The sequence below is a fragment of the Ranitomeya variabilis genome, chromosome 3 (assembly GCF_051348905.1).
Source record: "Ranitomeya variabilis isolate aRanVar5 chromosome 3, aRanVar5.hap1, whole genome shotgun sequence".
NCBI classification, from domain to species: Eukaryota; Metazoa; Chordata; class Amphibia; order Anura; family Dendrobatidae; genus Ranitomeya; species Ranitomeya variabilis.
The window spans coordinates 752,939,443-752,962,343 of NC_135234.1; the positions used below are offsets into that span (position 1 = coordinate 752,939,443).

General features: G+C 43.1%; 1 protein-coding gene across 5 annotated transcripts in view; it reads right to left on the reverse strand.

Annotated features, from left to right (window-relative positions):
- The window catches only part of CCDC81 (coiled-coil domain containing 81), an 82,344-nt gene that overhangs the window by 31,427 nt on the left and 28,016 nt on the right, over window positions 1–22,901 (reverse strand). For 4 of the 5 annotated variants that reach the window (XR_013224107.1, XM_077298580.1, XM_077298577.1 and 1 more), the window contains exons 2-8: window positions 17,164–17,239; window positions 15,082–15,143; window positions 14,685–14,841; window positions 13,317–13,573; window positions 12,517–12,602; window positions 4,384–4,520; window positions 4,060–4,165 (exon numbers count right to left, since the gene is read on the reverse strand). Coding sequence is in view for 4 of the 5 variants with exons in the window: in XM_077298580.1 (XP_077154695.1) it covers window positions 4,060–4,165; window positions 4,384–4,520; window positions 12,517–12,602; window positions 13,317–13,573; window positions 14,685–14,841; window positions 15,082–15,143; window positions 17,164–17,230 (872 nt within the window). In the remaining variant the exon portion in view is untranslated. Of the gene's footprint in view, window positions 1–4,059; window positions 4,166–4,383; window positions 4,521–12,516; window positions 12,603–13,316; window positions 13,574–14,684; window positions 14,842–15,081; window positions 15,144–17,163; window positions 17,240–18,245; window positions 18,378–22,901 lie in introns of those variants that run through there. The other variant, XM_077298578.1, reaches the window with a different exon arrangement.

The following is a 22,901-nucleotide window of genomic DNA, read 5'->3' on the forward strand; positions in this document are numbered from 1 at the left end:
TATATGATTCATACGGCCATCTGATATGCCTGAAGATCTGCTAATCCAACATCAATAATGAACCGGCGGATCTTAGTTTTTGGACTAAAAATTGCATTAACACAAGCGGTTACACATTACATGGACACGGAGAGCTTTCTGGATGTAGACCAGTTTGTATCCATCCTCAACCCGGTGTCCATTTACACCACTGATCCGTGACCCCCGATATATCAGCCCTCCCGCTCCCCTGCTGCCATCTCTCTATATAACCATCAACATCTCACCGACATCCGATACTTATGAATAAAACTCACATCGTCCTCTGAAACATCTACCTCCATTACAGGAACATTTATTCACCGGGATGAACTATTTATGAACCTCACAAGAAAGAAGAGAAGAAGCTGCTCGTAATACTAAGGACAGAAAGAAAAGCCAAACACCTAGTCATAGCGAAGCTTCCCCTCACCGAGGAGAGAGACATCAGGGACACACGACCTGCCAGCCCCTGAGTACACTGTATATACCCATAAGGGGGACACCAAAACTACTATAATACTGCTCCATATACAAGAATATAACTACTATAATACTGCCCCATATACAAGAACATAACTACTATAATACTGCCCCAATGTACAAGAATATAACTACTATAATACTGCCCCTATGTACAAGAATATAACTACTATAATACTGCTCCTATGTACAAGAATATAACTACTATAATACTGCTCCTATGTACAAGAATATAACTACTATAATACTGCTCCTATGTACAAGAATATAACTACTATAATACTGCCCCTATGTACAAGAATATAACTACTATAATACTGCTCCTATGTACAAGAATATAACTACTATAATACTGCTCCTATGTACAAGAATATAACTACTATAATACTGCTCCTATGTACAAGAATATAACTACTATAATACTGCTCCTATGTACAAGAATATAACTACTATAATACTGCCCCTATGTACAAGAATATAACTACTATAATACTGCTCCTATGTACAAGAATATAACTACTATAATACTGCTCCTATGTACAAGAATATAACTACTATAATACTGCTCCTATGTACAGGAATATAACTACTATAATACTGCCCCTATATACAAGAATATAACTACTATAATACTGCTCCTATGTACAGGAATATAACTACTATAATACTGCCCCCTATGTACAAGAATATAACTACTATAATACTGCTCCTATGTACAAGAATATAACTACTATAATACTGTTCCTATGTACAAGAATATAACTACTATAATACTGCTCCTATGTACAGGAATATAACTACTATAATACTGCCCCCTATGTACAAGGATATAACTACTATAATACTGCTCCTATGTACAAGAATATAACTACTATAATACTGCCCCTATGTACAAGAATATAACTACTATAATACTGCTCCTATGTACAAGAATATAACTACTATAATACTGCCCCTATGTACAAGAATATAACTACTATAATACTGCTCCTATGTACAAGAATATAACTACTATAATACTGCTCCTATGTACAAGAATATAACTACTATAATACTGCTCCTATGTACAGGAATATAACTACTATAATACTGCCCCTATGTACAAGAATATAACTACTATAATACTGCTCCTATGTACAGGAATATAACTACTATAATACTGCCCCCTATGTACAAGAATATAACTACTATAATACTGCTCCTATGTACAAGAATATAACTACTATAATACTGTTCCTATGTACAAGAATATAACTACTATAATACTGCTCCTATGTACAGGAATATAACTACTATAATACTGCCCCCTATGTACAAGGATATAACTACTATAATACTGCTCCTATGTACAAGAATATAACTACTATAATACTGCCCCTATGTACAAGAATATAACTACTATAATACTACCCCTATGTACAAGAATATAACTACTATAATACTGCCGCTATGTACAAGAATATAACTACTATAATATTGCCCCCTATGTACAAGAATATAACTACTATAATACTGCTTCTATGTACAAGAATATAACTACTATAATACTGCCCCTATGTACAAGAATATAATTACTATAATACTGCTCCTATGTACAAGAATATAACTACTATAATACTGTCCCCTATGTACAAGAATATAACTACTATAATATTGCCCCCTATGTACAAGAATATAACTACTATAATACTGCTTCTATGTACAAGAATATAACCACTATAATACTGCTCCTATGTACAAGAATATAACCACTATAATACTGCTCCTATGTACAAGAATATAACTACTATAATACTGCCTCTATGTACAAGAATATAACTGCTATAATACTGCTCCTATGTACAGGAATATAACTACTATAATACTGCCCCTATGTACAAGAATATAACTACTATAATACTGCTCATATGTACAAGAATATAACTACTATAATACTGTCCCTATGTATCATATGTACAAGAATATAACTACTATAATACTGTCCCTATGTACAAGAATATAACTACTATAATACTGCTCCTATGTACAAGAATATAACTACCGTACTATAATACTGCCCCTATGTACAAGAATATAACTAATATAATACTGCTCCTATGTACAAGAATATAACTACAATAATACTGCTCCTATGTACAAGAATATAACTACTATAATACTGCCCCCTATGTACAAGAATATAACTACTATAATACTGCCCCTATGTACAAGAATATAACTACTATAATACTGTTCCTATGTACAAGAATATAACTACTATAATACTGCTCCTATGTACAAGAATATAACTACTATAATACTGCCCCTATGTACAAGAGTATAACTACTATAATACTGCTCCTGTGTACAAGAATATAACTACTATAATACTGCTCCTATGTACAAGAATATAACTACTATAATACTGCCCCCTATGTACAAGAATATAACTACTATAATACTGCTCCTATGTACAAGAATATAACTACTATAATACTGCCTCTATGTACAAGAATATAACTGCTATAATACTGCTCCTATGTACAGGAATATAACTACTATAATACTGCCCCTATGTACAAGAATATAACTACTATAATACTGCTCATATGTACAAGAATATAACTACTATAATACTGTCCCTATGTATCATATGTACAAGAATATAACTACTATAATACTGTCCCTATGTACAAGAATATAACTACTATAATACTGCTCCTATGTACAAGAATATAACTACTATAATACTGCCCCTATGTACAAGAATATAACTAATATAATACTGCTCCTATGTACAAGAATATAACTACAATAATACTGCTCCTATGTACAAGAATATAACTACTATAATACTGCCCCCTATGTACAAGAATATAACTACTATAATACTGCCCCTATGTACAAGAATATAACTACTATAATACTGTTCCTATGTACAAGAATATAACTACTATAATACTGCCCCTATGTACAAGAATATAACTACTATAATACTGCCCCTATGTACAAGAGTATAACTACTATAATACTGCTCCTGTGTACAAGAATATAACTACTATAATACTGCTCCTATGTACAAGAATATAACTACTATAATACTGCTCCTATGTACAAGAATATACTATAATACTGCCCCTATGTACAAGAATATAACTACTATAATACTGCCCCTATGTACAAGAATATAACTACTATAATACTGTTCCTATGTACAAGAATATAACTACTATAATACTGCCCCTATGTACAAGAATATAACTACTATAATACTGCCCCTATGTACAAGAGTATAACTACTATAATACTGCTCCTGTGTACAAGAATATAACTACTATAATACTGCTCCTATGTACAAGAATATAACTACTATAATACTGCTCCTATGTACAAGAATATAACTACTATAATACTGCTCCTATGTACAAGAATATACTATAATACTGCCACTTGTGTGTGGATCTCCCACGCCCCATGGATGGGGCACTTCTACTTGAGTGAGTTATCCACATAAGGTGTTACACCAGTGGCAGTATTATATGGCAGCTGATGTCCGTGTTTTCCTTTATTCCCTCTTACCTTTCTGGAGCAGTTTTTGGCCTAGGGATTGTCTCCAGGTCTTCGCTCAGGCTGACGCTGGTGACTCTGGCAGGCACAATGTACTCTCTGTTCAGTAAACGTTTTCCTGGGGAGTTATTTGTATACAGGATAGATATGACTTATACAATGAGGTCCATACGTATTATAGCCATACATGCCCAGACAGGATGAGGCGGCACTGCATTTAAACGGAGTATGCCCTTCGAGATGAAAGTTGCAATAACCACAAAGTATCAAGCTTTAAAAAAAGCTTGCAACCAAAAAGTAATAGCTTAAAAAAGGATTCAATAAAAGTCATTTTACCTCTTCTGCTGGACACTGGTTCCTCTTTGCAATGTTCTTCTTCTTCTCTGTTCGGCTCCTCGATGTTCCCCACTTCTCCATATTCTTCTGGTATCGTCTCCATTCCAGTAGCTTGCTCTGTTTCTTTCAGTTGCAATCTGAGAAAAAAAACTGGTAGTAAGTGTATAATTTTCCAGCAGCTCCCCCGCAGGGGAAGTGAAGCATTACACAGTACCCATTCATATCAATGGGTTATCTATGTAATGCAGGATGGGACATAACCTTCAGTGGCATTTTAATGGAACTCACGTGTAAAGGCTACTACCAACCCGATAAGTTACTCTGGCAGCCAGGGGTCTGCTGAAGGCCCCGTCACTGCTATCTTGGTCCTCCGGCAAAGATAAGCTATAGGCTTAGCTCCATGAGAAACCGAGATATGCAATATATATCTATATATGTAAGTGTTTAAACGATTGCAGATGCAAGTCTCCTAATGGGACTGGAAAATTAAAGTACAGAACAAAAGCTTTTCAAAATATTTTTAAAAATATATAAATATAAATTCGCCCTGCCTTTTATTCCCCATTAAAAAATAAAGAAATGTAAAAACATATAAAAAAAAATACAGGCAAGGTTGCCCTCTATCTCCCCTCTTGTTTAACCTGGCGTTGGATCCATTCCTGAGGATGCTGCAGAATGAGGCGACATTTGAGGGGGTGAGGGTGGGAGCTACATCTATAACGATTTCAGCCTTTGCTGATGACGTTCTTTTATTGATTGCCAACCCAACTCAGGCAATCCTGTCCATCATGAATATTCTTGAAAAATTTAGCTATTGCTCCGGCTTTAAGGTTAATTACAGTAAATCTGAGGCCTTGGCGGTTTTCAGGTCTGGGAGGTTGGATGATCCTTGGTTTCCATTACATTGGAGTCAGGAATCTATTAAATATTTGGGGATATGGTTGCCTGCTAACCCTTCCATTCTCTATAAAATCAATTATAAACCACTAATTTCCTCAATAATAGGTCTCCTCCACTCGTGGAAACGCTTTACACTTTCATTCTCCGGTAGATGTCATTTAATAAAAATGCTAGTATTTCCGAAGTTGCTCTACGCCTTTCAGGCGCTCCCCCTCCTCCTGTCTAGAACGGATCTGAGTTTGTTAAATAAAAATTTTCGTAAATTTATCTGGGGGGTTGGAGGTAGATCGCGCATAAGCCTTGTTAAATTACAAGCGACAAGGGCAGAGGGCGGAATCAATTTCCCCGACTTGGGAAGATACAACTTGGCAGCTAACTTTCGATATGCCATTGATTGGATAAGGGGTATCTCCCATTTTGCTAATGTGGGCCTGGAACAACAAATTTATCCACATATCTCTTTGTCAGCTTTGTACATGAATACCCATCACTTTGGCAAACGATTCTAATTTGGAGACGCTGTAGAAGGATTTGTAAGTTGAAGACTGATTTATCCCCATTTCAACCTTTCCTGAATAACCCTAGATTCTTGAGAGGCGCTGCACCAATTTTCTATAAACATTTGGCCGCCCAAGGTTGTAGGCAAGTAATTGATCTTCTAGATCTTAATTTTTCGGTAGTAGCCTTTGAAACAGCATCGCAACGCTTCCCACTATTTAGTAATAGTCCTTTCCTATTCCTTCAGGAGCGTAGTCTAGCACAAAAATATCAGTCGAATGGAGGGGTGGGGGAGGGGAGGTTTAACTTGGATGGGTTTATTAGAAATGCAAGATCCCAACCGGGGTCTATATGTGGTATTTACTCGGTGATACGCAAAAAATGGTCATGGGAAGGTAAAACCTCAGGAGTGGCTAGGTGGTTGGGGGATCTTCCGGGCCTTAAAGTGGAAGATTTTCTGGACGCAACAATGGCGCAAAGGAAAAGTCTATCATATAGCAGCTACACTGACATGGCACTTTTAGTATTACACAGGGCCTACATCACGCCTTATCTGCAGTCCAGGATGTCTCCCTCCACCAATTATTTATGTTCTAAATGCAAATCTCGTAGCACTGATATATATCACCACCTGTGGAGCTGTTCGAAAATTCAGGAGTTATGGGGTATGGTTCATGATGAACTACAAAGACTTTGTGAAATTAGTTTCACGCTTACACCACAATGGGCTATTTTTAACATTCTGGATGCGACATATCACAAACTGCCTAGACATATCAAAGTAACACTCATGAATTGGGCTTCGGCAACTAGAAAGAGCATACTGCATCAGTGGTTAAGTCCAACAATCCCATCGCTCTCCCTCATCCGCACCAAGATTCAGTTCATTTTTAGAATGGAGTGGATGGACGCATTGTCCAATAGGGAAAAGTTGTCAGGCAGGTTCCTATCTGATTGGTCTACCTTCATTCCATCTCTTCCTCAGTAGACTAGAGAAAAGTTGAAAACGCAATTTGAGAACACCCAATGGTATTTATTACAGCGAATAGCCGGCAAAACACCAATTCCCTAACATTTTTGGAGGTTGTGTGCATGCAGAGAAAAGGTTTGGGGTTGGGGAGGGTTGGGATTGAGATTAAGGTTATAAAATCATCTTGTTACTACTGTTTGTTTAATATGAGAAACTTGAAAATCAATAAACAGATTTACAAAAAAAAAATACAGGGATTTTTGTATACTCACCGTAAAATCCTTTTCTCTGAGGGGGACACAGGACCATGGGTGTTATGCTGCTGTCACTAGGAGGCTGACACTAAGAAAACACAAAAAGATTAGCTCCTCCTCTGCAATATACACCCACACACTGGCTCCAGCCGAACCAGTTCAGTGACAAAGCAGTAGGAGATCATGAACGTCATATGAAAGAATAAAACGTCAAACCAAAGAACATACTCAACCCAGTAGGCCAACAGGGTGGGTGCTGTGTCCCCCAATGAGTGGCTCGGAAAAAAGGATTTTACGGTGAGTACACAAAAATTCCTGTTTTTCCTTCTCCTCATTGGGGGATACAGGACCAAGGGACATCCTAAAGCTGGTTGGGGAAAAGACAGGACAGACAAAACCTCATGCACCAGCTGCCTAGAGATGCGTTACCGCTGCCTGAAAGATCCGTCTTCCCAGGCTCGCATCTGCTGGGGCTGGAGTGTGAATGTTGTAGTGCTTCGAGAAGGTGTGCAGCCTGGTCCAAGTCGCAGCCCTGCAAACCTGTTCCGCCGACGCCTGGTGCCGAATTGCCCAGGAAGCACCGACGGAACGAGTGGAGTGTGCCTTAATCCCCACTGGGATAGGCTTGCTTCTGACACGGTAAGACACTGAATAGCCGAGCGTATCCACCTGGCTATTGTGGACTTGGAAGCGGATAGTCCCTTCCTGTGACCCTCTGGAAGAGCGAATAAGGCGTCCGTCTTGAGGAAGGATGTATCTTATGAGGACCCTCACGAGATCTAGAGTGTAGAGAGCCCTCTCAAAACCGCGTATTGGGGGCGGGCAAAACGAGGGCAGGACAGTGTCCTCATTAAGGTGAAAGGAAGAGACCACCTTGGGTAAAAAAAAAACAAACACGTACGGTTGGAGAACCATCTTGTTCTGGTGAAAAAAGAGAAAAGGTGCTCGACAGGAAAGAGCGGAAAGCTCCGATACCCGCCTGATCGAAGTCACAGCAACCAGGAAGGCAATCTTCCAGGAAAGGTGAGTCAGAGTGACGTCCTGCAGCGGCTCAGACAGAGCCTCCTGTGGAACACCCAGGACCAAGTTAAGCCCCATGCGTCCAACGGCCCTCTGTAGGAATGTATCACGTGGGAGACCCCCTAAATGAAGTCTTCACCTGCAGCTTAGAAGCAATCCGGCACTGAAACAAAACTGATAAGGCACAGATCTGTCCTTTCAGGAAACAAAGCGCTAGGCTTCAGTCCAGCCCAGTCTGAAGGAACTGCAAAATAGTCGGAACAGAGAAAGCAAGAGGAGAACGACGGAGTTCCCTTCACCATGCTTTCTAGGTGTGGCGATAAATGTGCCCCGATGCAGGTTTCCGAGCACTAAGCATAGTGGAAACCACTTCTTGGGAGAACTCAACTTGGGTTAGGACCCAGGATTCAACGGCCAGGCCACTAAGCACAGGAAACCCCTGATTTCTGGTGGCATATCGGGCCCTGGGAGAGCAAATCTGGACAATCCAGTAGCCAGGGAGCGTTGACAACGAGCTGTACCACGCCCGGTGAGGCCAGTCCTGAGCAACAAGGATCACCTTAATCCCTTCCGCCTTTATCTTTCTGATAACCCTCTGAAGTAACTGACAAATCTGTTGTAATACCTCCGGATGAAGTGACCACTCTCCCAAGGCCAGACTCAGACGGCTGAGGAAGTCTGACGCTCTGTTTTCCACGCCTGGGATGTGAACCGCTGAGATGACTGAGTCAGACATCTCGGCCCAGCGGAGAAGCACTGGGAGAAAAAGATTTTCCCTAGGTGAGGGAACACCGTAAAGTCCACCACCTGAGTGCCCGCTTGACCTGCGGAGACAAATGGCATAGATGGTGGAAAGAGAATGGATTTCTGTCCCAGGCCGATAGTGAGGAAATGGGCGACAAAGTAAAGGGCTATGACCTTGTCTCGAGGGTAAATTAACAACCATCGGGAGGTGTGCAGGGTCATACCTAAAAAGAATATTTGCTGAGCCGAGACCGGGGAAGATTTGTTTAAGTTTATCAGCCAGCCCAGGCGAGAAAATGTGTCCAAAGAGATACGGACGCTTCTGCGCAGGCTTGAAAAGACGGTCCCTTAATCAGGAGGTCATCTAGGTATGGCAGAAGGACCACGCCCCAAGAGTGCAGAATGGCCATGACAACCACCATGACCTTTGTGAACGCCCTGTGGGCAGTGGTGAGGCTGAAGGGCAAAGCTGTAAACTGGAAATGTTCCTCTCGGACGGCGATGCACAGGGACCTTTGGTAGTGATGACAGAGTGGAGAGACTCCATCCTGAAGTACCGGATCCTGCCGAACTTTTAAGTAACTTCAGGTCCCGGATGGGTCATACCGTTTCGTCCTTATTCGGGACCACGACTAAGGTCGAGTAGAACCACTAGAAACCTATCGCTTTCTGGATCCAGAATGATGACCCCATCTTGGCGTAACAAAGTGATGGCTTGGTAGGAAGGCTCGCATGACTGTTTTGAGGGACAAGTAGGGAAGAACCGTGCTGGAGGTCGAGAGAAACCAGGTCTCTGACCATTTGTCGTGAACGACGGAGAGCCAGATATGTCGAAGTAGGAGTAGACGTCGGCCTAGCCTCTGGAGTCGATCAGATAAGACAGTGAGTCATTGGGCCGAAAATCTGTTGGACTTGTGTCCCTTAGATCTCGCTTGCCTGGTTCGGCCCTTCCATGATTGGTTGATTTTAAGCGAGACCTGGGTACTCCTGTTCCCACAAGAAGGAAAGCCCCGAGCTGGAAAAGGTGGTCGCTTTGGCCCAGCCGGAATTGCTACAAAAGGACCGGAAATGTGTCTGTTGTTGACGACTAAAAGGACGCCTAGTCTTTGCTGGGGAGGGAATTTACTTTTTTCCTCCTGCGGCGTCATAGATAAGCTGATCCAGCTTCTTGCCAAATAAACACCCGCTCTGGTAGAGCAGAGACATCAAGGACTTCTTTGGACGCAGAGTCCGCTAGCCATTCCCCAAGCCACTGTGCCCATCAGATGGTGATGGCATTTGCGGCTGTAAGTGCAGCACAATTAGCCGTATCTAGGGACGCGTGCAACAAATATTCCCCAGCAGAGGAGAAGTAATCGGCTAGTTCTGCTTCCAGAGGAAGGACACTATCCTGTATGGTCCTGCTCAGGGTATCAGCCGAAGAGACCAAAGCTTTAGATACTCACACCGTGGCAAAAGCGGGGGAGAGTGCCGAGCCCGAATCCTCAAAAAATCGAACGGGTCAGGTTCTCTATCTGCTGGTCCGTGGGGTTATTAATTGAAGAACCATCTGGTAAGGACAGAAGGGTTTTCGAGGCCAAGCGGGAGACAAGCGGATCCACTGGAGGGGATTCTTCCCATTCCTTCCGTTTGTCCAGTCGCTCTCTGTGCTGGCGAACTATGTCCTAGCCTTCCATCTACCCACTCTGAGGCCAGAGGAGGAGAGAAGGACCATCCGTCTTCCTGCCATCGCCGTTGTTCATCAGGGGCAATGGGGAGGGAGCCTCACGGACACGGTAAATGCCTCTGGACATCCAATGGGTTCACTCCCTGAGGAGAGGTGAGGGCTGCTGGTCCAGTGCAAGGAAAAATGGTCCCCAGGATTTGCAGAGACGGCATGCGGAAGTCTCGCAGTGAGTGAGAAGCGCCAGTACGGGGAGCATGGCTATGGCGCGACATCATCTGGTGGGCAGAGTCTCGGAATTGCTCCGTAAATAGGCCCAAGCCGGAACCTAAATTCCTGCGGCCGGCAAGAGCGTTACACGGGGGAGAGGGGGCCACAGGGGAACGCTGAGAATCCTGCTGCAGGAGTCCACTGCCGACCTGGATTCTCTCACCAACGGTGCACGTCCGGGCATGGTGCCGCCGTGGATGACTGGGCTTCAGCCTGGACGGTGAGGAGCCTTCCATCTACCCACTCAGAGGTCAGAGGAAAGAAGGACCGTCCGCTTTCCTGCCATCGCCGCTGTTCATCAGGGGCGATGGGGAGGGAGCCGCAAGTACACGGTAAATGACTCTGGACATCCAATGGGTTCACTCCCCGAGGAGAGGTCAGGGCTGTTGGTCCGGCACAGAGGATGGGACAAGCCTGGGTACAGAAGGGGGTACGTGGAGGCGACACGTCACGCTCCCATATGTTGATGGTGTAGGGAGAGCGGTGCCCTGAAGGGATCCGTTGCCCTGGAAGATCACAGGCATGCCCATAACAAAAACGGTGCAGGAGGGGGTACGTGGAGGCAACACTCCGTGTTCGCACTTGTTGTACGTTTGGGGAGAACGGATTTCTTAAGGGATCCGTCGCCCCTCTGTAATCCGATGAAAAAGATGTAAAATAAAGAAAAAAATTAAAGTCAGAGCAGTGGTCTGAAAGTGAGAGCACATGTTCCTCTTTCTGACGATCATCGATGCAGGATGGGGTACGTGGAAGCGACACTCTGCTCCCGCCTGTTGTTGGTTTGGGGAGATTGGAACCCTGAAGGGATCCGTCGTCCCCTGTAATCCTTGAAAAAGATTAAGAATAAAAATTAAAAAATGAAAATAAAATAATTGTAGTCTGAAGACCAGACCCACGTGCCTCCTACAGACACTAAGCATGAACTGGGTCGGCTGGAGCCAGCATGTGGGTATATACTGTAAAGGAGGAGCTAATCTTTTTGTGTTTTCTTAGTGTCAGCCTCCTAGTGGCAGCAGCATACACACATGCTCCTGTGTCCCACAATGAGGTGAAGGAGAAAAACATGTTTGATATGTTTGTTGAATCCATAGAAGTTCAAGCTTTCAAAATATCAATTTTTTTCACCTTGCTTGTAAATGTCGCAATGTGAATTTTTCTTAAAAAAGCGCAAATTTCAATTTTTCGATCTCCCCTCCTCACTAAAAAAAAGTGCAATAAACAAAATATCAAAATGTCATTTTTTTATACAATTCTACACTTTTTTTCTACACTTAAATGTGTTTAAAAAACTATACAAGTTTGGTAAAAGCCTAAAACTCATTATTCAGAGTCATTTTTACCCCAGAGTGAACACCATGAAAGCAAAATCCCAAAAACCGAACCAGAACTGCAATTTTTTTTACAGCTTCACGGCATTTAGACTTTTTTATTTTCTAGAACATTAATTGTTAGAAAGAATGAATGCTTACAAAAATACAATTATTGTGGACAAAAAAACGAAAAAGTTATGGTTCGTGAGGAAAGGGGAAGAAAGAACAAGGCGGAAAAGGAAAAATCACCCCTTAAGAAACTGTCGTCTAATTATGGACTGAAGGGTTTTGAAACTTTTGAGAAATTGGATGTTTGATCCATGACTGATCTGTCACAACAGGATCCATTGGAGAAATCAACTTTTGGAAGAGATGAAATAAAAACAGGAAAGTGACCAGACACTTGAGGGATGAAGATAATCAAGAAGGTCATGAAGAAGCCCCAAGACCAAGACATGGGAGCGCAGATCATAGATGGTCTCTCCTCCGGCCTTTATGACTTACCTAGGGAATAGAAGGGCGCTGCACGATCGAGGGCGCAGCAGGGGGTCTTCTATGGAGGACATGACAGAATCCGCTGTCCCCGGCCTCTGATAAAGAAGAATATTACAACATTTATGGATTCTCATACGAAGAAGTTAATACAATACCTGACTGATATCTGAAAAATTTTCATGTTTGGGGGTTGTCCAAAATTAGATCAATTTTTTTTTCCAGAAATAGCGCCACTCTTGTGCATAGGTGGTGTCAGGTACTGCAGTTTAGAGGACTAGCAAAATACATTTTCTTTCTTTCAGAAATATCACCACACATGTCTATTGGTTATCTCTAATCTTGCAACTTTGCTCCATTAAATCAGTAGTCAGGGGCGGCAGCCATGACTTTCTAATCCGTGAAGACCCTTTCAATCCTCCCCTATCTTTTTATCTAGTACTGTCTCATATTAAAATTAAAACTAACAAATAAGAAATCTCCTTTGTGTATCTTGGTAATCAGGCATATTCCCCCATCCTCCTCCTCACTGTCCTGTGTGTGGATCTGGGAGGACAGCCTGCAGCAGGAGCCTCTCCCCTCTGCTTTGCTGTTTATTTTTGTGCTTAATTTTTAAGTTTTGTTTTCCTTTAAGGAGGAGTGGAAGAAACTTACCATCTAAACTGACTGTATGATGGTTGTACCGACTGAGCCTTAAAGGGGATCATAGCAGAAGAATGGGGGTCCGATGTAACATGAGTGGCCAGATAATGAGCCTAGCAATCCAACATGGCGTATGGTGTTATGGTGGGACGATCCGTCCGCTGACTTACATTACAGAGGGATCTTACTAAGGTTCCGGTTCCGTCCATACTATTCACAAACTCCTTATAAAACTTCATCTTGACCTTCAGGTCCCGGATCAGCAGAGCTCCGATGCCTTTAAAGGTGAATTCTACGTGCTGTTTAGTAGCGACAGATCGCGAGAAGGCGCCGAGGGTCTCCCTGATGCACGCCTCGATGGTGTCTCTGTTGTAGGGACAGGAGAATGACAGGGCGATGAAATTCAGAGGGACGATCGGGATGTCACCTGGAATCAGAGGAAGGGGATACAGTTTTGGTAAGTTTTACATATGTCTTATATATAACAGGACAGACACGTGTCCCCCGACCGCTAGTGACAGACCACCACATCCAGGACTGCACATATCTACACTATCAGTGTCCAAGCTGGATACATCCCTTTAAGTATGTACTTGTGGAATATCAAAAAGGTTATTGCTAACCTTGTCCGCTGGGGGCCAACATGTCTAAAAGTTACCAAGCCGTTACAGGAAGGTATGTACAATATGTCCGGACATAAATCATCAGAGGCTGCTCAGCGGCCGGGGTCTAATAACATCCCGCCAGTGAATAATGAATCCCATACTGTGCTCTACTGATCCCCAGCAAACACAAACCAGGACACATAGCTATTCCTGAGTTACATCCTGTATTATACCCCAGAGCTGCACTCACTATTCTGCTGGTGCAGTCACTGTGTACATACATTATATTACTGATCCTGAGTTACATCCTGTATTATACCCCAGAGCTGCACTCACTATTCTGCTGGTGCAGTCACTGTGTACATACATTACATTACTGATCCTGAGTTACATCCTGTATTATTCTCCAGAGCTGCACTCACTATTCTGCTGGTGCAGTCACTGTGTACATACATTACATTACTGATCCTGAGCTACATCCGGTATTATACCCCAGAGCTGCACTCATTATTCTGCTGGTGCAGTCACTGTGTACATACATTACTGATCCTGAGTTACATCCTGTATTATACCCCAGAGCTGCACTCACTATTCTGCTGGTGCAGTTCTGGAGTATAACACATGATGTAACTCAGGATCAGTAATGTAATGTATGAACACAGTGACGGCACCAGCAGAATAGTGAGTGCAGCTCTGGGGTATAATACAGGATGTAACTCAGGATCAGTAATGTAATGTATGTACACAGTGACTGCACCAGCAGAATAGTGAGCGCAGCTCTGGGGTATAATACAGGATGTAACTCAGGATCAGTAATGTAATGTATGTACACAGTGACTGCACCAGCAGAATAGTGAGTGCAGCTCTGGAGTATACAGATCAGTAATGTAATGTATGTAATGGTACGGTAATTCCTGGATGGATGATACTCACCCGTTGTGAATACCTTGTTGAACTTTAACCCATGGAGTTGGATGAGTTTTTCTGACAGCAGGAACACCGGCCGTTGTACGATGATGAACTTGTTGTTGCCGACATCCAGCTTCTGTCTGGAGAGAGTAAATGTCCCCAGTCCTGGAATCTGGACCCCCTAAACACACAGATAGGTATAAGAACCGCGCACAGATATGGAGCACACTGTGTCCTGCTAACATTACATCTATTACCAGGGCTTTATGGACCCCACACGTTTCCTGAGTTGTCTAAACGTAAGAACAGAACAACCCAAAGAAATGTGGAGTTATCGGGAGGTCGTGTGGAGATCCTGGACTCCTGTAACATGGCGGCAATGCCGTATACTAACAATGATGGCGCTATGGAGTCACATCACCTTCTGCAGAGACATCTGATGCTCCACGAAGTCCGAGACGGAAGCCCAAATGGCACAAACATCTGCAAGAAACACACAGTGATAAACTCCCGAGAGCTCAGGGGACTTGATTTTCAGCATTTTTATTTTTGTGCTGAATCCATTATGACTTTTGCGCCATTTCTACACTTGTATTTTTCAGTTCTCGTCATTTTTATGCCTTTACAGTATAAGCGAGGTTTTCGCTATCCAAATGTTTTCTGCTATTTTGCCAATTGAGATTTTTCTAAATGTTTCCAAAACGATTCATTATTGCATTTTTCACTTTTTTTTTTTAACTATTTTTGCATCTCATTCTCCTTTCAATTTGAGCTTTTGGCTATTTTATATACGTGTTCCCTTTTTTTATTTGTTTGTTTTTATGTTCGCCATTGTGTTGTTTTCCAGACATCTTCAGCTAATTCATTAAATGCGATTTTTTTATTTAGTGGAACGTTTGACCATTTGCATGAAGATTTCCCAAAAAGGATCAGGGCCAAAAAAACAAAAACAAAACAGTATTATTGATTTTGCACGAAATTCACGTGCCTCACAAACATACATAATGCAAAAAAAAACAGTAAATAAAAAAGATAAAAATTAATTAATGCAAAAAAAAAAAGTGATCTAAAAAAACCTTGCAAATGATGACTCGAGTTCTTTGTTTTCATCTAAAGGAGTACAAAATCTGTCCAATATTTTTGTAACTTTATTAAAAGAACTGTGCATCATTTTACTCTTAAAAAGGTACAAAAAAGTGTAAATGGAAAATAAAGTATCTTTTAATTTGATACAAATTGATCAAACATTGAATTTTTTTATTTTTTTTTATTTGCAAAAAGTTGGTGTAAAAATGTTAAACCATGCAAAGATAGAAAAAAGTGCACTTACCCGTGTTCAATGGTCACAACTTTATTTGGACATGTTACAAAAATTGCAGGGAGGGATGTGAAACAACGTGGACAACGGCCGTTTCATGCCTCAGCACTTCAAAGGACCCGTTGAAGTGCTGAGGCACGAAACGGCCGTTGTCCACGTTGTTTCACATCCCTCCCTGCAATTTTTGTAACATGTCCAAATAAAGTTGTGACCATTGAACACGGGTAAGTGCACTTTTTTCTATCCTTGCATGGACTACAAGGTGTTTTTTGGAAGTTGCACCCCGTTATTATATTAAAAGGTATTTTTGTCGGCTGTTCCTACAAGCAAGGGGTTTGTTTGCCACAACAGAGCTTAATCAGATTAACAGCTGTGCGGAGGACTCTTTTTTTCTTTTCACAGTGTTCATGATGGTAAAAATGATAAAGGTCACATCATTTTTGTTGAAAATACAGAAAACCCCTGAAGAAGCTGATAACCCCTGAAGAAGTTGTAAGGACTAGGTGATACTACGGAACCGTACCAGAGAAGGAGAGCAGGGATCATCATCACGAGAGACGCTGCGGACTTAATTAGCAGTTATTACATTTCTCCCCATTCAGTGCTTTAAATACGAGCAGCAAATTTATTACCTGGTAACACAATACGGCCATCTGCGAAACAATGGACCCGGCGAAACATTTAGTGTAACATTTTCCTACAGAAGAGCGTCGCTACTCATCAGAAGATGCAGCAATACTCCTGGGGTCTATGTAAAATGAATAACAGATCACAAGACAGAGACCCCCAGGCTCCAATTCATCAATTGCGTTTTTATTTATTATCTCTTAAGTTATTTTTCTTCTCTTTCTGTTTTTGCACCGTATTCATCATGATGTTAGGTCAACTTGGCGCACATTGAAAGATACTTTTTTTATGTGCCTTTTTAACATAAAATGTCCTTGTAATTCACAGGACAACTTGTAGTTTTCACTGACAGCATGATATTTCCATACATCTGACGTTTACGGACATGGTGATACCAAATGTTTTTTTTTTTTATATTTCTTTATTTTTATTTCTTTATGGCACTAACAGATCTGCAGGCAGAGAACGCGTCAGAGTTGTTATTTCTGCCATTTCCCACTTTACGGAGCGGCTTCTGTGCAGTTTTATTTTTTTTTTTGTCTGTTTATTTGTCCTTACCGTCCTCTGTGAGTTTCAGGAGCGTCTGAAAGCCGATTCTCCCAGAGTCCTGCAGAAAATCCAACATTTTTTAGACCTAAAGGACAAAAAACACACAAGAATATATGACATAAAAAGATAGATAATAGATAGATAGATAGATAGATAGATAGATAGTAGATAGATAGATAGATAGATAGATAATAGAGATAGATAGATCGATAGATAGATGATAGATAATAGAAATAGCTAGATAATAGATAGATAGATAGATAGATAGATAGATAGATAGATAGATAGATAGATAGATAGATAGATAATAGAGATAGATAGTGTCACGATTCACACCGTGACTGTCACCAATTGTCACGATCCCTTAGCCGTGGCCAGCAGTTTGTCATGGAAATCCACAGGGATTCCTGACCACTGCCACCAATACGTCACAGATTGGGGTGACTATAGACCAGCAGACGGCTATCACATGTGCAGGGGGCTTATCCTAGTTATCCCTCCACTGCCACAATGTGATGAAAAAACACACACGAGTCTATGGACCTCTTAGTTTACAGCAGGGGCTTATTTTAGGTATCCCACTGCTCATCAATATACCATGAACTGCAGGGATTTATGTATCCCGCTTACAGTTCCACTTAAACCTTGCAGCTCTCTGGCGCCCCCCTTACCGTCAGGTCAGATTAGGTACTGCACCTAGGGTAATTAGTCGCCAGACAGGCTGCCTGCTATGTACTGGCTATTGGGCACGCTGCAGCGATGCGATAACTACTCCCACTCAGGCAGGAACAATAATTATCAAGCCGCAGTCGCTGAACAACACCCAAAAGCCTGCACGCGGTCGCTGCCACCAGCTCCGATTAAACGGGTCCGAACCTAACCCACAACAGTCGCGTAATTTCCCTTCAAGAGACTTAGGGTACGTTTTTAGAGCAGGGAGAAAGAACTGGCATGAAATAATATACCCCACAAAATGTAGGCAGTGCTTTATAAAAAATATTTTACAAAGATGTTACAAATGAGACAATTGCAAATATGTACAAGGTAATTATGAAAATAAAAGGATTAAATGAAGAAAAGATAACACTCACATATTATTAGTTCATATCAGTTCAGGCAAACACCATGCTGGTGGGCGGAGCTCCCAAAAATCCCAATGCATGAGGTACACCTCTTCAGATCAGACTCCCATGTTCTTCCAGCAACAGACTGACTGCTGGGGTCTGGCCAAAACAGTTATAGCTTAGCTTGGTGACATCACCAAAAAGGCTGGCTATCCCAGACCCTCCTACCTTTTCCATCTGACTAAGTGTGCATTAAATATATCTGATGCCCATAACTTCGCTACAGGACATGTAATAATCATACCACACCCAGCATTCATCTCGTATTATCGCTAGCATTCTAGGGAGATCAAATATGTCCTATCTGGGATACATATTTACAGAGAAATCCCTACTTCTTTACCAGATAGAGTTAGAAACTCACGTTTCGGGTGACTGATAAAGCCGCCGAGGGAGATTCCAAATATGTATTTATTATTCTCCTATCTTAACTAGTTTGCCTAATATCTTACAATAACAGAACAAAGAACTTCCATGTGTTCTAGAGATTTAGAATCCAGTTCTTGCTGGAGGAAGATTCTACCTGGTCGTAAACATTCCTTTAGGCAATAAAACGCTCTTCCCCCATGTACATTGGCAAGGCAGCTCTTGGCTGAGTGAAAGGGAAGGGGGGCTTTTTAGCCCACAGCTTGCTAGCAAGAGAAACTACTTATATGATATTTCATACCATATCGTGACAGATAGATAGATAGATAGATAGATAGATAGATAAATAGAGATAGATAGATAGATAGATAGATAATAGAGATAGATAGATAGATAATAGATAGATATGGGATAGATAGATAGATAGATAGATAGATAGATAGATAGATAGATAGATAGATAGATAGATAGATACTGTAGATAGATAGATAGATAGATAGATAGATAGATAGATAGATAGATAGATAGATAGATGGAGGTAAAGGTGCTGCCCACACCTCCTGGAAGAGATATTTGTTTATATATTTTTGTTGCGGTGTGGTTTTCTTTGGTGTTTTACAGGTTTGGATGGTCGAGGACAGCCATCGTTAAAGAAGGGGGGAATGTAAGGAGGCGGAGTTGCTTTCCACACCTCTTTGAAGAGATACATAGATACATAGTTATATATATTGTTGTGGTTTCCTTTGGTGCTTTACAGATTGGGACGTCCATTGTTAAAGAAGGGGGGAATGTAAGGAGGTGGAGTTGCTGCCCACACCTCCTTGAAGAGATTCGTGGTTATATATTGTGTTATGGTTTCCTTTGGTGTTTTATAGATTTGGATGGCTAAGGACGGTCATCATTACAGAAAGGGGAAATGTAAGGAGGTGGAAGGGCTGCCCACGCCTCCTTGAAGAGATATTTGTTGTGATATAATGCATTGCAGTGTTTAAATGTGATTTTTGCTGTTTGAGAGTTTGCATTCACATAGTTGGGTATAGATAGAGTTAATAGTTGGGACTAGCACAGAATGGGAGGGACTATGTAGTAAGACAGTAGAAGACTTCCTGAGAGTGAGTCAGTTAGAGCAGCAGAGTGTTCAGCAGAGACAGGTGTGACAGTTGGCAGACTGACCTGTTATAGTGTGTTGTGTGTGGTGAAGAGGGAAGGTCACAGGACATCAGATAATCCATCCAGTAGAGTAGCTACTGAGGGGAACAGAGGGTGCGCTCAGAGGGGCCCACCCAGGGCTATGCTACTTTTAACTGTATCAACACGATCTCCCTGCACTGCCGCTCTCCGTTCTGTACGCTGTAGGACAATTCAGTCCGGCGGCCTACACAACGGCAGGTCCAGAGCGGAGCGACTCGATGACGTCATCGCTCCGCGACATGCACAGGACATGAGTCTAAAACGTTGACGACATCACATTCATCTACCTGCCGCTGGACTCGCTGGGGTATGCTGAGTGGATGATGTTTTAAATTGTGTTGTGGCCATAATGTGTGGAGGCCTGCAAAAATAGTGGGGCCTAACAGGACCTCCACGCGGCCCTCTCACGGAAAGGCAACGTCTCCCATAATCATTTGCTGGATTGTCATGAGATGCAAGAGTGTGAAAAGCGAGAGAGAAGACGTGTTATTGAATGTAACCGAGAAGTGCCCATGTCTGCTTAGAGCAGGAGAAACCTTTGTGAAGAAACATGCCTATTATCTGACGTACATAGTTCTTACCAAGTTCATGTTGAGTAAAAACAAGCTTAATGTTGGACTTTAGCCTCCCTCAATTTGTCCCTTAACATCTAGTCCTGGCCTTACCAATATAATGGCTCCATGTAGTCCGTAGAGGCATATTGCCCAGGTAATAACAAGAGCACACATACACAGCCAGGACCACCATTGTCATGTAACGTGCCGGGGTGTGGAAGACAAGTACCTCGCTCACGGCTGCCACCCCAGACTACTTTACACTAGGCAAAGTCGGCAGGATCGAGTCTCGCAAAGAAAAGAACAAAGAGAAGCAGGGAAGACTTGACAAACATGGAAAATGACGAATCAAGTGTGTTTCAAGAAGGCACCAAGAATGGACTCTAAGATGGCAGTTGATGACGCAACGCAGAAAGAAGAACTTTCTATCGTGGGCGTAGAGGACACAAAAGGGTGTGAAGAATCGTCCAGTCCTTTATAGGTTTCGCCTCAAGGAGAGAGTGTCATGGAAGGAATGGCCAGCCTGTTGTGGAAGGTGCCGCCCAAAGAAGGTGAGATGGAAGAAAAGGGCCTTCGCCAGGTGGTGAAGAGCGAAAACAAGAGAAGATGCCAGAAAAACAGTATTGTGCCCCAAAAAAGGCCCAGTCCAAGAAAGAGTGGAGCCACACCAGGAATAACGCCGTGAAAAGAAGAACAGCGCCATTAGTCTGCAGGGAGCCGGAAAGAAAACAACATCACCAGTGTTTGAAGAAGAACGTCCAGAACACAATGGCGGATGAAAATTTTGAATTCCTAGAGACTACACTAGCTATCGCGGAGGGGTTAGATACCAAAGTCACATTGCGTCCCTCGCTTCCAACGATCAAGAGAGGTCCTGAAAATCCGCTGAGGAGGTTGTTGCTCAGGCTGCACAGGAAGTAGACCTTCTTTCCGGGTTACACTGTTGGCACTGCAGACCATGACGGTGGGGACGTCATCTTTGCAGAAGACAAGCCAGGAGACATCATCTGTGTCTCGAGGGTCTGCTGCGGTCCAGTAGGCGAACAGGACTGGTCAATGTATGTGTATCTGGAAGCTCCTCGACCACCAAGCCTGGACAACTCGCGGGCCAGCCCTTGAGAGTAAGGGACCCAAAAGGGGGAGAGAGATCGAATCTATGCCCCCCAACAGAAGAGGAGGAAGGAGGACTGGAAAAAGAACACTGAGTAAAACTACAAGTGAGCCAGAAGCTGGAAGAGCTAAAACTGCGGTGCCTGTTGCACCCCCATGCCGGGAGTAGAGTAAACCAGCGGGCTTATGGTCCAATTATCAGGCACTCTGCAAGAAAAAGGAGAGGACTGCGTGGTACTTGGCTCACTAAGCCTCCTGTTTGCTAGAAGGACTGTGATGCCTCGAATAGGCCAAGGATGGAAGAACTGTTTTGTTTTTGTTGCACTTTTCCCTGCCAGATAGTCCAGTTATGGACTGAGCAGGACCAATATGGACAGCACGAATACTGCACGTGACGGACTGTGCCCCTGTCCTATGGACTGTTGCTGAGCTAATAACCTGCACTTCTGTCCTATGGACATCTTCAAATTGATGGACTGTGTTACTCAGGTTCTGGGGTCCTTGCCAGGGAGGGAGTATAGATAATATACAGACATGGGATCTGAAGCGTCAGGAGGACAGGAGATGTGTCGGTGACGCGTAAAGCCCATGAATCACCCTGATCGGCTACACTATTAACAGTTCTCACCTTCCCCGTCAGTCTCCCTGCAGAGCCTCTCACCCACTCCGTCAGTCTCCCAGCAGAGCATCTCACCCTCTCCGTCAGTCTCCCCGCAGAGCATCTCACCCTCCCCGTCAGTCTCCCTGCAGAGCCTCTCACTCTCTCCGCCACGCTCTTTGCAGAGCCTCTCACCCCCTCCGTCAGTCTGCCCGCAGAGCTTCTCACCCTCTTCGCAAGTCTCCCCGCAGAGCCTCTCACCCTCTGTCAGTCTCCCAGCAGAGCATCTCACCCACTCCGTCAGTCTCCCAGAAGAGCATCTCACCCACTCCGTCAGTCTCCCCGCAGAGCTTCTCACCCTCTCCGTCAGTCTCCCCGCAGAGCATCTCACCTCCGTCAGTCTCCCCGCAGAGCATCTCACCCTCCCCGTCAGTCTCCCCGCAGAGCATCTCACCCTCCCCGTCAGTTTCCTCGCAGAGCTTCTCACCCTTTCCGTCAGTCTCCCCGCAGAGCTTCTCACCCTCTCCGTCAGTCTCCCCGCAGAGCTTCTCACCCTCTCCGACAGTCTCCCTGCAGAGCTTCTCACCCTCTCCTCCACTCTCTGCAGAGTTTCTCACCCTCTCCGTCAGTCTCCCTGCAGAGCTTCTCACCCTCTCCTCCACTCTCTGCAGAGCTTCTCACCATCTCCGTCAGTTTCCCCGCAGAGCTTCTCACCCTCCGTCAGTCTCCCCGCAGAGCTTCTCACCCTCTCTGTCAGTCTCCCAGCAGAGCTTCTCACCCTCTCTGTCAGTCTCCCCGCAGAGC